The following is a 13489-nucleotide window of genomic DNA, read 5'->3' as shown; positions in this document are numbered from 1 at the left end:
AGATCAGCCCTGGGATTTCTTTAGAAGGAATGATGCTAAAGCTGAAACTCTAGTACTTTGGCCACCTCATGCGAAGAGTTGACTCATTGGAAAAGACTCTGATGCTGGGCAGGAGGAGAAGGGGACGACAGAGGATGAGATGGCTGGATGGCATCACTGACTCGATGGACGTGATTCTGAGTGAACTCCGGGAGTTGGTGATGAACAGGGAGGCCTGGCGTGCTGCGATTCATGTGGTCACAAAGAGTCAGACACGACTGAACAACTGAACTGAACTGATGGACACCTTATCTTAGACAAAGGAGGCAAGAATATACAATGGATTAAAGACAATCTCTTTAACAAGTGTTAGTGGTAAAACTGGTCAACCACTTGTAAAAGAATGAAACTAGATCACTTTCTAACACCATACACAAAAATAAACTCAAATGGATAAAAGACCAAATGTAAGACCAGAAACTATAAAACTCCTAGAGGAGAACATAGGCAAAACACTCTCCAACATAAATCACAGCAGGATCCTCTATGACCCACCTCCCAGAATACTGGAAATAAAAGCAAAAATAAACAAATAGGACCTAATTAAAATTCAAAGCTTCTGCACAACAAAGGAAACTCTAAGCAAGGTGAAAAGACAGCCTTCAGAATGGGAGAAAATAATAGCAAATGAAGCAACTGACAAGCAACTGCCAGGGGCCAGTGTGAGGAACTCCACCCATGGCAAAGGTCATAAGGGAGGAGGCTTGGCATACGCAAAGGCGTGATCAAGCCTCAGGAAACCCCCTGTTCCAGAGCATCTAACCCCAAAACCAGAGTCTGTTTTATGCTCTCACCTACACCTCTGACTTTACGGGGGGGCTCTCCCCCATCACCATTTCTCTCGGAGAAGGAGTTAACTTGCAGCTCCAAGGCAATAAAAATTCCTGGGCGTGACAAGAGTGTTTCAGCTTACGGACTCCTCTGAAGGTTATCTAGCCCACCTGTATATGTCTGGCCACATGTGACTCTTTACAGCCTCCCAATCTGAGAGGCATGAAATGATTTAGACTTACTAAAGGCAAATTCTTTGGGGAAGTTAGAAATTATTAGTATAGTGGGTTGGTTAGGAATTATATTGGTGAAGGGTTTTTCATTTGTTGTGTCAATAATTGCTGCTAATTCCCTGCTCTGGGTAGGACAGGGATGTCTCAGGTCAAACCTCTCTGCTGACAGACTAGCTTGTGTGACAGGATTATCCATACTGCTGCCACTACGCACATGATTGTTTACTACCTCTCAACCATAAACAGAGAGGTTTGGAGTATTTTGAGAGTCTTAATTAGCATAGGGCTTTTTCTTCTTGTTGAATCAATGATTGCCGCCAGGCCTCCATATCCTTAGGCACCTGGGAATATATTAATCAATGTATTTGGAATATAGAAAAGGAAATATAGTAGTTTTTGATGTTAGCATTACTAGACTTTTTGAGTTAATGAATTTTCTCTTTTGTAATAGATCACTGTACTTTGTTATAAATCACTGTGTCCTTGCTATGTGAAAATGTAACTTTATCACTATCTTAAGACTAAATAGATCTTAAGGGGAACATTGGTGAAAGGATTTTTGTTTGTTGGGCTGATGTTTGCTGCTAAATCTCCATATTCCCTGCCCTTATAATGAATATAACGAACATACAGGAGAAATAAGTATTAACCTTTAAGCATATAGGAGAAATAAGTATTAACTTTTAAGATTAATCATGTTAACCTTGTGTTAAATAAATTCTTTTCTTGATTGTAACTCACTACACCCTCACCCTATAGGAATGTAACTTTATTTGGAGGGTGGTGCCTGGTTTAAGAAAAAACACCCTTGGAAAAAATAAGTTTTCAGTTACCAGAAAGAAAGGATCATAAAATCCCTTTTTATGTGAAGCACCTGATTTTGATAAAGGTCAGGACTGCTGACCCCCGTGTGACTCTGTATTCATGCCTATGTGTAACAAAAGGTATATACGCAAACCCAAAAATAAAGAAATTGGATCAGTTTCTGGAAAGACTGATACCCCCATGTTGTTTCTTTCTTGCTCCTCGTTTTTCTGGCTGAATTCCCATCTGGAGCATGGATGCTATTCCACGTAATCCAAGTTATTCAGCCTCTTTTTCTCCACTAATCTTCCTATTACACTATCCATTTCTAATCTCTCTATATATCTGTAATTAAATATGTATTTTTCCAAGGAAAATACTCCGTCCCCACCTTCAAATTCCTTGGATCCACCGGGGCTGGACCCCGGCAAACAACTAATCTCAAAAATATACAAGCAACTCCTGAAGCTCAATTCCAGAAAAATAAACGACCCAATCCAAAAATGGGCCAAAGAACTAAATAGACATATCTCCAAAGAAGACATACAGATGGCTAACAAACACAAGAAAAGATGCTCAACATCACTCATTATCAGAGAAATGCAAATCAAAACCACAATGAGGTACCATTTCACGCCAGTCAGAATGGCTGTGATCCAAAAGTCTACAAGCAATAAATGCTGAAGAGGGTGTAGAGAAAAGGGAGCACTCTTACACAGTTGGTGGGAAAGCAAACTAGTACAGCCACTATGGAGAACAGTGTAGAGATTCCTTAAAAAACTGGAAATTGAACTGCCTTATGACCCAACAATCCCACAATCCCACTGCTGGGCATACATACTGAGGAAACCAGAATTGAAAGAGAAAGGTGTACTCCAATGTTTGTTGCAGCACTGTTTATAATAGCCAGGATATGGAAACAACCTAGATGCCCATCAGCAGATGAATGGATAAGAAAGCTGTGGTACATATACACAATGGAGTATTACTCAGCCATTAAAAAGAATACATTTGAATCCATTCTAATGAGGTGGATGAAACTGAAGCCTATTAATACAGAGTGAAGAAAGCCAGAAAGAAAACACCAATACAGTATACTAATGCATATACATGGAATTTAGAAAGATGGTAACGATAACCCTGTATGCAAAAGAGACACAGATGTATAGAACAGTCTTTTGGACTCTGTGGGAGAGGGAGAGGGTGGGATGATTTGGGAGAATGGCATTGAAACATGTATAATATCTTATATGAAACAAATCGCCAGTCCAGGTTCAATGCATGATACTGGATGCTTGGGGCTGGTGCACTGGGATGACCCAGAGGGATGGTATGAGGATGTAGGTGGGAGGGGGATTCAGGATTAAGAACATGTGTACACCCATTGCAGATTCATGTTGATGTATGGCAAAACCAATACAATATTGTAAAGTAAAAAATAATAATAATAATAATAAAATTTTTTTTTAAAAAAGTCTAACCAGTTTGTCTACAAAGGTCTGTATAGTCAAAGCTATGGTTTTTTCCAGCAGTCACATATGGATGTGAGAGTTGGACCATAAAGAAGGCTGAACACCAAAGAATTGATGCTTTTGGAGAAGACTCTTGAGAGTCCCTTGGACAGCAAGGAGATCAAACCAGTCGATCCTAAAAGAAATCAATTCTGAATATTCATTGGAAGGACTGGTGCTGAAGCTGAAGCTCCAATACTCTGGCTACCTGATGTGAAGAGCTGACTCGTTGAAAAAGGCCCTGATGCTGGGAAAGATTGAGGGCAAGAGGAGAAGCAGTCAGCGGAGGATGAAGTTAGCATCACTGACTCAATGAACATGAATTTGAGCAAACTACAGGAGATAATAAAGAACAGAGGAGCCTGGTATGCTACAGGCCATGGGGTCTCCAAGAGTCAGACAGGACTTAGCAACTGAACAACAACAAATTTTGACTATGCCTACTTCGAAAGGCAAATGTTCTGGAGCATGATTTCCTTTAGCTGGGCCAAATTAAGACTGACCATGGGTAATGCCTCAGTCCCTCTATTTAGAGATAATCCCATCATTCTTTGTCTTTCTACTTCTTTCAGGTCTTCTGGTTTGAAATCACTCAGTCAAGTCGAAGTCTTTGTGATCCCATGGACTGTAGCCCACCTGGTTCTTCTGTCCATGGGATTCTCCAGGCAAGAATACTGGAGTGGGTAGCCACTCCTTTCTCCAGGAATCTCCTCAACCCAGGGATCAAGCTCAGGTGTCCTGCATTGCAGGCAGATTCTTTACCATCTGAGCCACTGGTGTTGCACTTCTTCCTACAAATGGACAAAAAAAGCAGCTCTGGAGAGCTCATCTTTCTGCATGCCTATAGAAGGCAGTAGAGCTGAACCAGAGCTGATTATCCAGAGAAGTGCAGTCTGGGTTTGGACAGACTCAGTTCTGTTCAGTCACTCAGTCGTGTCCAACTCTTTGCGACCCCATGGACTGCAGCAAGCCAGGCTTCCCTGTCCATCACCAACTCCTGGAGCTTGCTCAAACTCATGTCCATTGAGTCAGTGATGCCATCCAACCATCTCAACTTCTGTCATCCCCTTCTCCTCCTGCCTTCAGTCTTTCCCAGTATCAGGGCCTTTTCCAATGTGTCAGTTCTTCACATCAGTTGGCCACAGGATTGGAGTTTCAGCTTCAGCATCAGACCTTCCAATGTATATTCAGGACTGATTTCCTTTAGGATGGACTGGTTGGATCTCCTTGCTGTCCAAGGGACACTCAAGAGTCTTCTCCAATACCAGAGTTCAAAAGCATCAATTCTTTGATGCTCAGCTTTCTTTATAGTCCAACTCTCACATCCATAAATGACTACTGGGAAAATCATAGCTCTGACTAAATGGACCTTTGCTGGCAAAGTAATATCTCTGCTTTTTAATATGCTGTCTACTCCTTTAGGATTGACTGGTTTGAACTCCTTGCAGTCCAAGGGACTCTTAAGAGTCTTCTCCAATACCACAGTTCAAAATCATCAATTCTTTGCTGCTCAGGTTTCTTTATAGTCCAACTCTCACATCCATTCATGACTACTGGGAAAACCATAGCTTTGACTAGATGGACCTTTGTCGACAAAGTAAGTATCTTCTTTTTAATATGCTGTTTAGGTTGGTCATAGTTTTTCTTTCAAGGAGCAAGTGTCTTTTAATTTCATGGCTGCAGTCACCAGAAGCAGTAATTTTGGAGCCCCCCAAATTAAAGTCTATCACTGTTTCCATTGTTTCCCCCATTTATTTGCCATGAAGTGATGGAACTGGATACCATGATCTTAGTTTTAGGACAGGTAGTAATCGGAAAAAGTGGAAGAACTAAGGAAGCCGAAGTGAGATCACCTAATGAAAAATAAAGGCAGGAAAGGGATTCAATATTCCTTTCTTACAAAACTACCTCAAAGCAAGAGTGTAGTTTTTTTAACTGCCTCTCTTACGTATAGTGCTGAGTCAGGGCCAATACAGGATGTTTCCAGGGTTCATTTTTCCAAGAGATGAAGTACTGGGCCAAAGCCAAACTATAATAATTTCCTGAGACATTTTGTATACAATTTAGAGAGAAGATATCAATGAGTTTCTCAAAGACCTGCCTAGACAATAGTAAGTTAGGATTATCACTTTAGACACATATTGCTGTTACATTTGCTGTAGCACTAAGAGAGGCTACCTGCCTTTGAACATCAGTGACATACTGTGACTGTCAGCGAGCAACTGCTCCTTTATGTTTCTATGACCAGGATGACACCTTGGTTAAAGCAGGCACCTGAGTACAAGAGAGACTTGCGGTCCTCCACCCTACATGTTGGAATCTAATTGGTCTTTTAACTACAACAGATTTAAATTGGGTGGAAAATTATACTGGAAGGAACTCAAAGAGTTAAAAATAGAACTGCCACATGATCCAGCAATTTCACTTCTGAGCATTTACTTGAGGAAAACAAACACACTAATCGGAAAAAAAAAAAAAAGTGCACCCTAACGTTCACTGAAGCATTGTTTACCATAGAGAAAGTATGAAAGCTAATTAAGTATCCATCAGTAGATAAATAGATTTTAAAACAATGTGGTGTGCATACAAAATAGAATATTACTCAGCCAGAAAAAAATGAGATCTTGCCATTTGCAACAACATGGATGAACATAGAGGGTATAATTCTAAGTGAAATAATCATACAGAGAAAGAAAAATATCATATGATCTCATTTCAATGTAGAATCTAAAAAACAAAACAAGCAAAACAAAACATTAAGTCTCACATGTACAGAGAAGAGACGGGTGGTAGCCAGAGGAGATGGACTTTGGAAGGGAGAGGGTATAGTTGAAGGGAACTAAAAAATACAAACTTCCAGTTATAAATAAATATCTTGGAGAAGGAAATGCCAACCCACTCCAGTATTCTTGCCTGGAGAATCCCAGGGATGGGGGAACCTGGTGGGCTGCCATCTATGGGGTCGCACAGAGTCAGACACAACTGAAGCGACCTAGCAGTAGCAATGTACATCTTAAGAATAAGGTCAATAGTATTATAATAACTTTGCATGGAAAAAATGGTTACAGACTCACAGCTATACAAAAAGAACTAATAGTTACCAGCAGGGAGAAGGAGAAGGGGAGGGGAAACACAGGGATAGGGAACTTGTTAAAAAGGGTTACTGTGGGATTATATGAAATTGTGTACGTGAAACTTTTTAAAGTTGTAAACTACTATAGAATTTAAAGAATATTTCATTGAATAAAAACAAAACACTAAATGAAACAATTTCCCCTAAAAAAAGAGACAAATACTATATGATATCACTTATATATATATTATTAAAAGACAAACTACTGAAAATTTTAAAAAGACAGACTCATAGATACATACACCAAACTATAGATTAGCAGTAGGTGAAGAGAGAGGGAAGAGACAAGATAAGGGTAGAGAATTAAGAGGTACAAACCACTATGTAGGAAATAAATAACCTACAAGGACATATTGTTCAGCACAGAAAATATACTCAATATTTTATAATAACTATAAACAGAGTATAACCTTTAAAAACTGCGATTCACTATGTTGGATACCCGAACTTACATAATGTTGTATATCAACCATACCTCAATTTTAAAAAATTTAAAGAAAGAACTTAACCTCAAAACACTGTTCTAGGTCCATCCATGTTGTTGCCAGAGGCAAGATTTCATTTTTTCTGGCTGAGTAATATTCTATTTTGTATGCATACCACATGAACTCTGAAATACATACATTTTTTCCAAACCTCCTTTGTTAAATATGACAATAAATTTTGCCTGACCCTGTGCATTAAAAATACATTCAGTTCAGTTCAGTTCAGTTCAGTCACTCAGTCATGTTTGACTCTTTGCGAACCCATGAATCGCAGCACGCCAGGCCTCCCTGTCCATCACCAACTCCCGGAGTTCACACAGACTCGAGTCCATCGAGTCAGTGATGTCATCCAGCCATCTCATCCTCTGTTGTCCCCTTCTCGCCCTGCACCCAATACCCCCATATTAACCTAATCCCACACAGAAAAAATCTAAGCCACATGCCTCCCCAGACACTGGCAAGCACATACACACCATTCATCTCCCTCAACTGAATCCCCTGAAAAGTACAATGTTCTCATATTGACTTAAGATCTTTCAGATCTAGACTACACCTTGGTCCATGTCTGAATCCCCCCAAATAAAAGTACTCACCCATATAAATATTTGTCCACTCACAATAGCCCATAGTTGGGGAAACTGAAGCATAGTGTTGAGATGATGTACTGAGGTTCAGAAACTCTGAGATCAGTGCTTTCTTAACAGGAAGCCTCAGGGGTCCCCTGTTCCCCTGGAGTCAGCAGTGCTGGCTGTGATTCCCATTTGCTTTCTCTGCCTACAGAGATTCAAGGACAAACTCCTCTGAGAGGTCCTCACATCACAACTCCCTCAGCCTAATAAGTGCCCCCAGAGACCAGCAGAGCAGATCTCAGACTCATGAGAAGCTGGCTGGGCTTCCACAATCAGGAGAGTCCTCCCACTTGAGCCAGAGCATCTCTGCCTTCTGATATCTGGAGCTGGGAGGAACAGTATCATGCTAGGGACCAGGTGTTAGGGAAGAAATGGGGGTTGAGGTCAGGAAAGGGGAATGTGTTATCCCTTTGGAGTAGTATGTAGGCTCCTCCTCCATCCCTGCTTCTCTCCTTGTCAATCAGCCCAGTCTGCATGTGGAAGACACATACAGAAGCTGAACTTTGGCTGAGAAGCAGATTTGACCTGATGAACAGACGTGGTTCAATTTCTGGAGTGGCTGGAAAGGAAAGAAAAGCATCTTGACATGGAGGTGAGCTTCAGAAGCTGGCCACTCACTTTGCTACTCCAACTCAGCTTGATATATTACTCTTTTCTCCCTGATACTTTCAAATATTTCATAGATTGAGAAGTCATAAGGTCCAAGTAACATTCCCATATGTCACTTGGTTTTAAATCCATCCAGTTGGACTTCTAGACACCTATACCATATGTTTTGGTGGAAGCAAAATCCCTCAATAGAAATAAGAGGAAAGAAAGAATTGTATTCCCAGCATCATTCATACACCCTGTCCTTTTAGAGCTAATCTTCCTGATTCTCAGATCCCAAACCTTCCTCTCTTTCTAGTCATCAGCCTGGGTGTTCCTCACATCTACAACCTGGAGGCTCCAATCTCGTTAATTCACCAGATCACCACTGATTTTTAATATTCCACATTCTCCAGGCAGACCTTTCACAAGTGACTCATTTTTGAATACTGATCTGTGTGTGATAAACCTCCTTATGCATGTGATACTCCCTGACTATTCATAAAACATCAGGAATCAATCAACTTGTGAGCAAATGATGCAAGATAAATCAAATCCATACTTTTTGTCTTCAGGGCACTGTCCACAGCACATTCACAGCTCCACACACCAGGCACACCCCAGTCAAGCATGGCTAATTATTTCTGCCTCATTTGGGCCCTTTAATCAAGCAAGGATATTCCAATTGTCAAATTCCACCATCTCTTCAACACAGAAAGGTAGGTCAACTCTCTTGTGACTATAAGAACATGGAGGAAGAAAGACTTGTCAGTTTAAAAGGGTAGAAGGATAATTCATGTAGGAAATTTTCAAAATGAGGAAAACAGTGCATGTGCCAAATTGTGACAGATAATGAGTATACCAAAACTAGAGGAGGGTAGCATAACATTTGGGAGCATGAGCCTAGAGCATGTCTGAAATCAGAGTAGGATTCAAATCCTGATTCCTACTCACTTCCTTCATGACCTTGGGCAAACCACTTCACCTCCATAAGCCTCAGTCTCCTGATAAAAACACATGCCTCTCAATCCCTCTTTTTGGGGGATGTAGTGAGGTGCTTAGCATAAGTGTGGCATGTAATAACTTTTCAATAAATAATTGGATATTATTATTAACTCTACTAATTCACTCAAAGCTCAAGGCATAAGCAAGGTGTTCTTCTATAAAATCCTGGAAAATCCTGAAATTAGCCTGACAATTCAACAATGAAGAATGTGGTATTTTATACATGTGAATTAACTGATTATGAGAACATGTGGAAATAGCACCTAAGGAATGATGACACAGGGATTGATGAGTATCAACATCTTCTCGTGGATGTTTACAATATGCTTGTCTTTGTTCCAAGTGTTTTAGTGCCTTCTCTCACTAAACCTTCATGAGACTGTAGATATTTGTGTCCAGTATTACATATGAAGTAACTGAGGTTTAAAAACTGTTCAGTAGCTTACAACTAAAGTGTAAGTATCTATTTGTTCAATGAAGTAATATATTAATGCATCAACATACTATGCCAACAGAGAAAGAAATGGCAACCCACTCCAATATTCTTGCCTGCAGAACCCTACAGATGGAGGAGCCTGGCAGGCTATAGTCTATAGTGTCTCAAAGAGTCAGACACTACTGAAGTGACTGAGCATGCACGCACAGTATACCAATGCGTGTTCAAAATGTATGAGAGTATGCTGCCTCTAAAAAATTGATTTTAAACACTTTCTTGATACAGTATGTTCACTGTAGAGATCCTTATGGTAACCAAGCATCTATAAATAACCAATATCTAAAAATGATTGAATTCTTATGGAATGTGTCTATAGAAAAGGCAGGGGTGAGTATGCTGACTCTAAGAAGTTGACATAAAACACTTTTTTAAAACACTCTGCAGATATAGAGTTTTTCATAATATAATATTACATATTCTGTTTGTTGATGACCTGTCACCCAAACTACAACATGAATGGCACAAAAGGCAAGATTTCTCAGTTGAATTGCTATGTTCCCAGGAGGGAAACAGTGCTTTCTCCAGATTGGGATCTAAGGAACTTGAATCAGAGAGGTCCACCTCTGATGACTTTTAAGGGAAAGCTCTTATTCAGTCCCACCAACTTTTTTTTTTTTTTGGAGGCTAATTCAGTTCAGTTCAGTTCAGTTCAGTCGCTCAGTCATGTCCAACTCTTTGCGACCCCATGAATCGCAGCACGCCAGGCCTCCCTGTCCATCACCATCTCCCAGAGTTCACTCAGACTTACGTCCATCGAGTCCATGATGCCATCCAGCCATCTCATCCTCGGTCGTCCCCTTCTTCTCCTGCCCCCAATCCCTCCCAGCATCAGAGTCTTTTCCAATGAGTCAACTCTTCGCATGAGGTGGCCAAAGTACTGGAGCTTCAGCTTTAGCATCATTCTTTCCAAAGAAATCCCAGGGTTGATCTCCTTCAGAATGGACTGGTTGGATCTCCTTGCAGCCCAAGGGACCCTCAAGAGTCTTCTCCAACACCACAGTTCAAAAGCATCAATTCTTTGGCGCTCAGCCTTCTTCACAGTCCAACTCTCACATCCATACATGACCACAGGAAAAACCATAGCCTTGACTAGACAGACCTTAGTCAGCAAAGTAATGTCTCTGCTTTTGAATATACTATCTAGGTTGGTCGTAACTTTTCTTCCAAGGAGTAAGCGTCTTATAATTTCATGGCTGCAGTCACCATCTGCAGTGATTTTGGAGCCCAAAAAAATAAAGTCTGACACTGTTTCTAATGTTTCCCCATCTATTTCCCATGAAGTGATGGGACCAGATGCCATGATCTTCATTTTCTGAATGTTGAGCTTTAAGCCAACTTTTTCACTTTCCTCTTTCACTTTCATCAAGAGGCTTTTTAGCTCCTCTTCACTTTCTGCCATAAGGGTGGTGTCATCTGCATATCTGAGGTGATTGATATTTCTCCCAGCAATCTTGATTCCAGCTTGTGCTTAATTACTTTACAATATTGTATTGGTTTTGCCATACATCAACATGAATCTGCCACGGGTGAACACATGTTCCCCATCCCGAACCCACCTCCCACCTCCCTCCGTGTACCAACCCTCTGGGTCATCCCAGTGCACCAGCCCCGAGCATCCTGTATCCTGCATATGATGCCCATGGGTTTGGGAAGGGAGGGCCACATCAAGAACCATGAGAGTGGCAAGCTTTGCCTGAATAGCTGGTAATGATGACCAAATAGAGGAAACAAAGACCTATCATGATTTGGGCTATAGAATGGTAGCATGTGAAATAACAGAATACCTTGTATTTAACCAGACCCAAGCCAATGGAAAGACTCAACCAAACCAGCAGTGTTTCTGAGTTCATCCTCCTGGGACTCTCCTCACGGCCTGAGGACCAGAAGCCACTCTTCAACCTCTTCCTCATTATATACCTGGTCACCGTAACAGGGAACCTGCTCATCATCCTTGCTGTCCACTCTGACCCCCAACTGCACACCCCCATGTATTTCTTCTTGAGTGTCCTATCTTTCACTGACATTTGCTTCACAACAACCATTGTCCCCAGGATGCTGGTGAACTTCCTGTCACATAAGACCATCTCCTATGCTGGGTGTCTGACCCAGATGTATTTCATATATGCTCTGGGCAACACTGACAGCTGCCTTCTGGCAGTCATGGCCTTTGACCGCTATGTGGCCATCTGTGACCCCTTCCACTATGTCACCACCATGAGCTACCGCCGCTGTGTCCTGCTGGTGGCCTTCTCCTGCTCATTGCCTCACTTCCACTCACTCCTACATGTACTTCTGCTGAATCAGCTCACCTTCTGTGACTCTAAAGTTATCCATCATTTTCTCTGTGACATCAGCCCTCTGATGAAATTGTCCTGCTCCCCCACATTAATCAATGAAATTGTGATAATGACAGAAGGACCTGTTCTTTTGGTGACCCCCTTTCTATTCATTACTTTCTCTTATATACGAATCCTCATTGCAATTCTCAAAATTCCCTCAACTTCTGGGAAATGCAAAGCCTTCTCCACATGTGGTTCGCACCTCACTGTGGTAACACTCTTTTATGGAAGCATCTTCTATGTCTATTTACAACCTGTGTCCACCTACACTGTCAGGGACCACATGGCAACAATTGTCTACACAGTTCTGTCCTCCATGCTCAATCCTTTTATCTACAGCCTAAGAAACAAAGACCTGAAACAGGGTCTGAGGAAGCTGTTGGGCAGGAGGAAACCTCAGGCAGCACCCCCTTGATGAACACATAAGGGAATCTTCTCCATTTGAATCTGGTTTCTACTGGCTTTTGGTGATCAAGCAAAGGAGGTGAGCATTTTTAACCCATGTGAGAATAGACATTGTGGTCAATTACATTCATTGATGAAGACCCATAAATTAGCTCTGCTTCAGCTTAAAGCATGATACACCCCCTCACCATTTCTTCTCTTTTCTATGAAGATTCATCACATTGCATTTTAGAATTACTGCTTTGAGATAAGCCTTTTCTAGAAGATATTTCCTGGACTATTTTCTGTCTTTTATCAAGAATTTTCCTCCAAAATTCTTCAATTTCAGTAAATTGCTAAAACTAATTACTTAATTTATAGCTGCTGATTGTCTTTGAAAATGTTTGAAAGAGGAGATAATGAATGGAGAAAAGGAAAAGGAGAAGATGGAGTATATTTTACTTAATTATCTCAATGTCAGGATTTTTTATAACACCTTAATTTTCTCTTCCAAAACTTTTTCTTGGCTTACACATTAAGTTTTCACTTTTACTGTTCTCTTATCTTTCTCCTGATTTACTATATTTCTGTGGTTTTATATCTTTTCAGTTTCTTATTTTTTTAGTACACAACTGCCAAATGCTAATGGCCAGAAAGAATGAGAATCATGAATGATAACATAAAATTATCCATTGCATAGTGTGAATATTGAAACATTTCTTTCTTCTGTCTATCCTTAAACCTACATGTTTAAAATATATGATTTAAACTGTATTTTAGAAACTCCAACTCTTGAGTCCAACTTGCAGGTTTATTATTAATATCATAAGTGTATATTGATTCCAGATGATTTACTTTAGTCAATCAATTTTATAACAGATAAAAATTTGGTAAAAACCTTAAACCCTATCAATAAGGACTGGAGAAACTAATTGTGATTAATTATCAAATATAACAATATGCAGCAAGCAGAAAATACCATGCAGATCTCTGTTATTTTCTTGAAATGTCATTAAATAGAAATCTTAAGTAGACCTGAGTATGAAAGTACGAATTCATTTTAGTTTTCAAA

General features: G+C 40.4%; 1 protein-coding gene across 1 annotated transcript; it reads left to right on the top strand.

The window, feature by feature from the left end:
• LOC102168836 (olfactory receptor 1L8-like) lies at positions 11439–12471 on the top strand. Its single transcript, XM_005687102.2, has one exon. It carries the CDS (start codon positions 11504–11506, stop codon positions 12446–12448), a length of 945 nt encoding a protein of 314 aa, XP_005687159.2. The 5' UTR covers positions 11439–11503; the 3' UTR covers positions 12449–12471.

Source organism: Capra hircus, chromosome 11 (genome assembly GCF_001704415.2).
Source record: "Capra hircus breed San Clemente chromosome 11, ASM170441v1, whole genome shotgun sequence".
Taxonomy (NCBI): Eukaryota; Metazoa; Chordata; class Mammalia; order Artiodactyla; family Bovidae; genus Capra; species Capra hircus.
Note: the sequence above shows the minus strand (reverse complement) of the source record. Positions and strands in the feature narration are given on the sequence as shown.

Bases quoted from the DNA above. Each gene is read 5' to 3' on its own strand.
- LOC102168836 (XM_005687102.2), top strand. From the start codon at position 11,504: ATGGAAAGACTCAACCAAACCAGCAGTGTTTCTGAGTTCATCCTCCTG.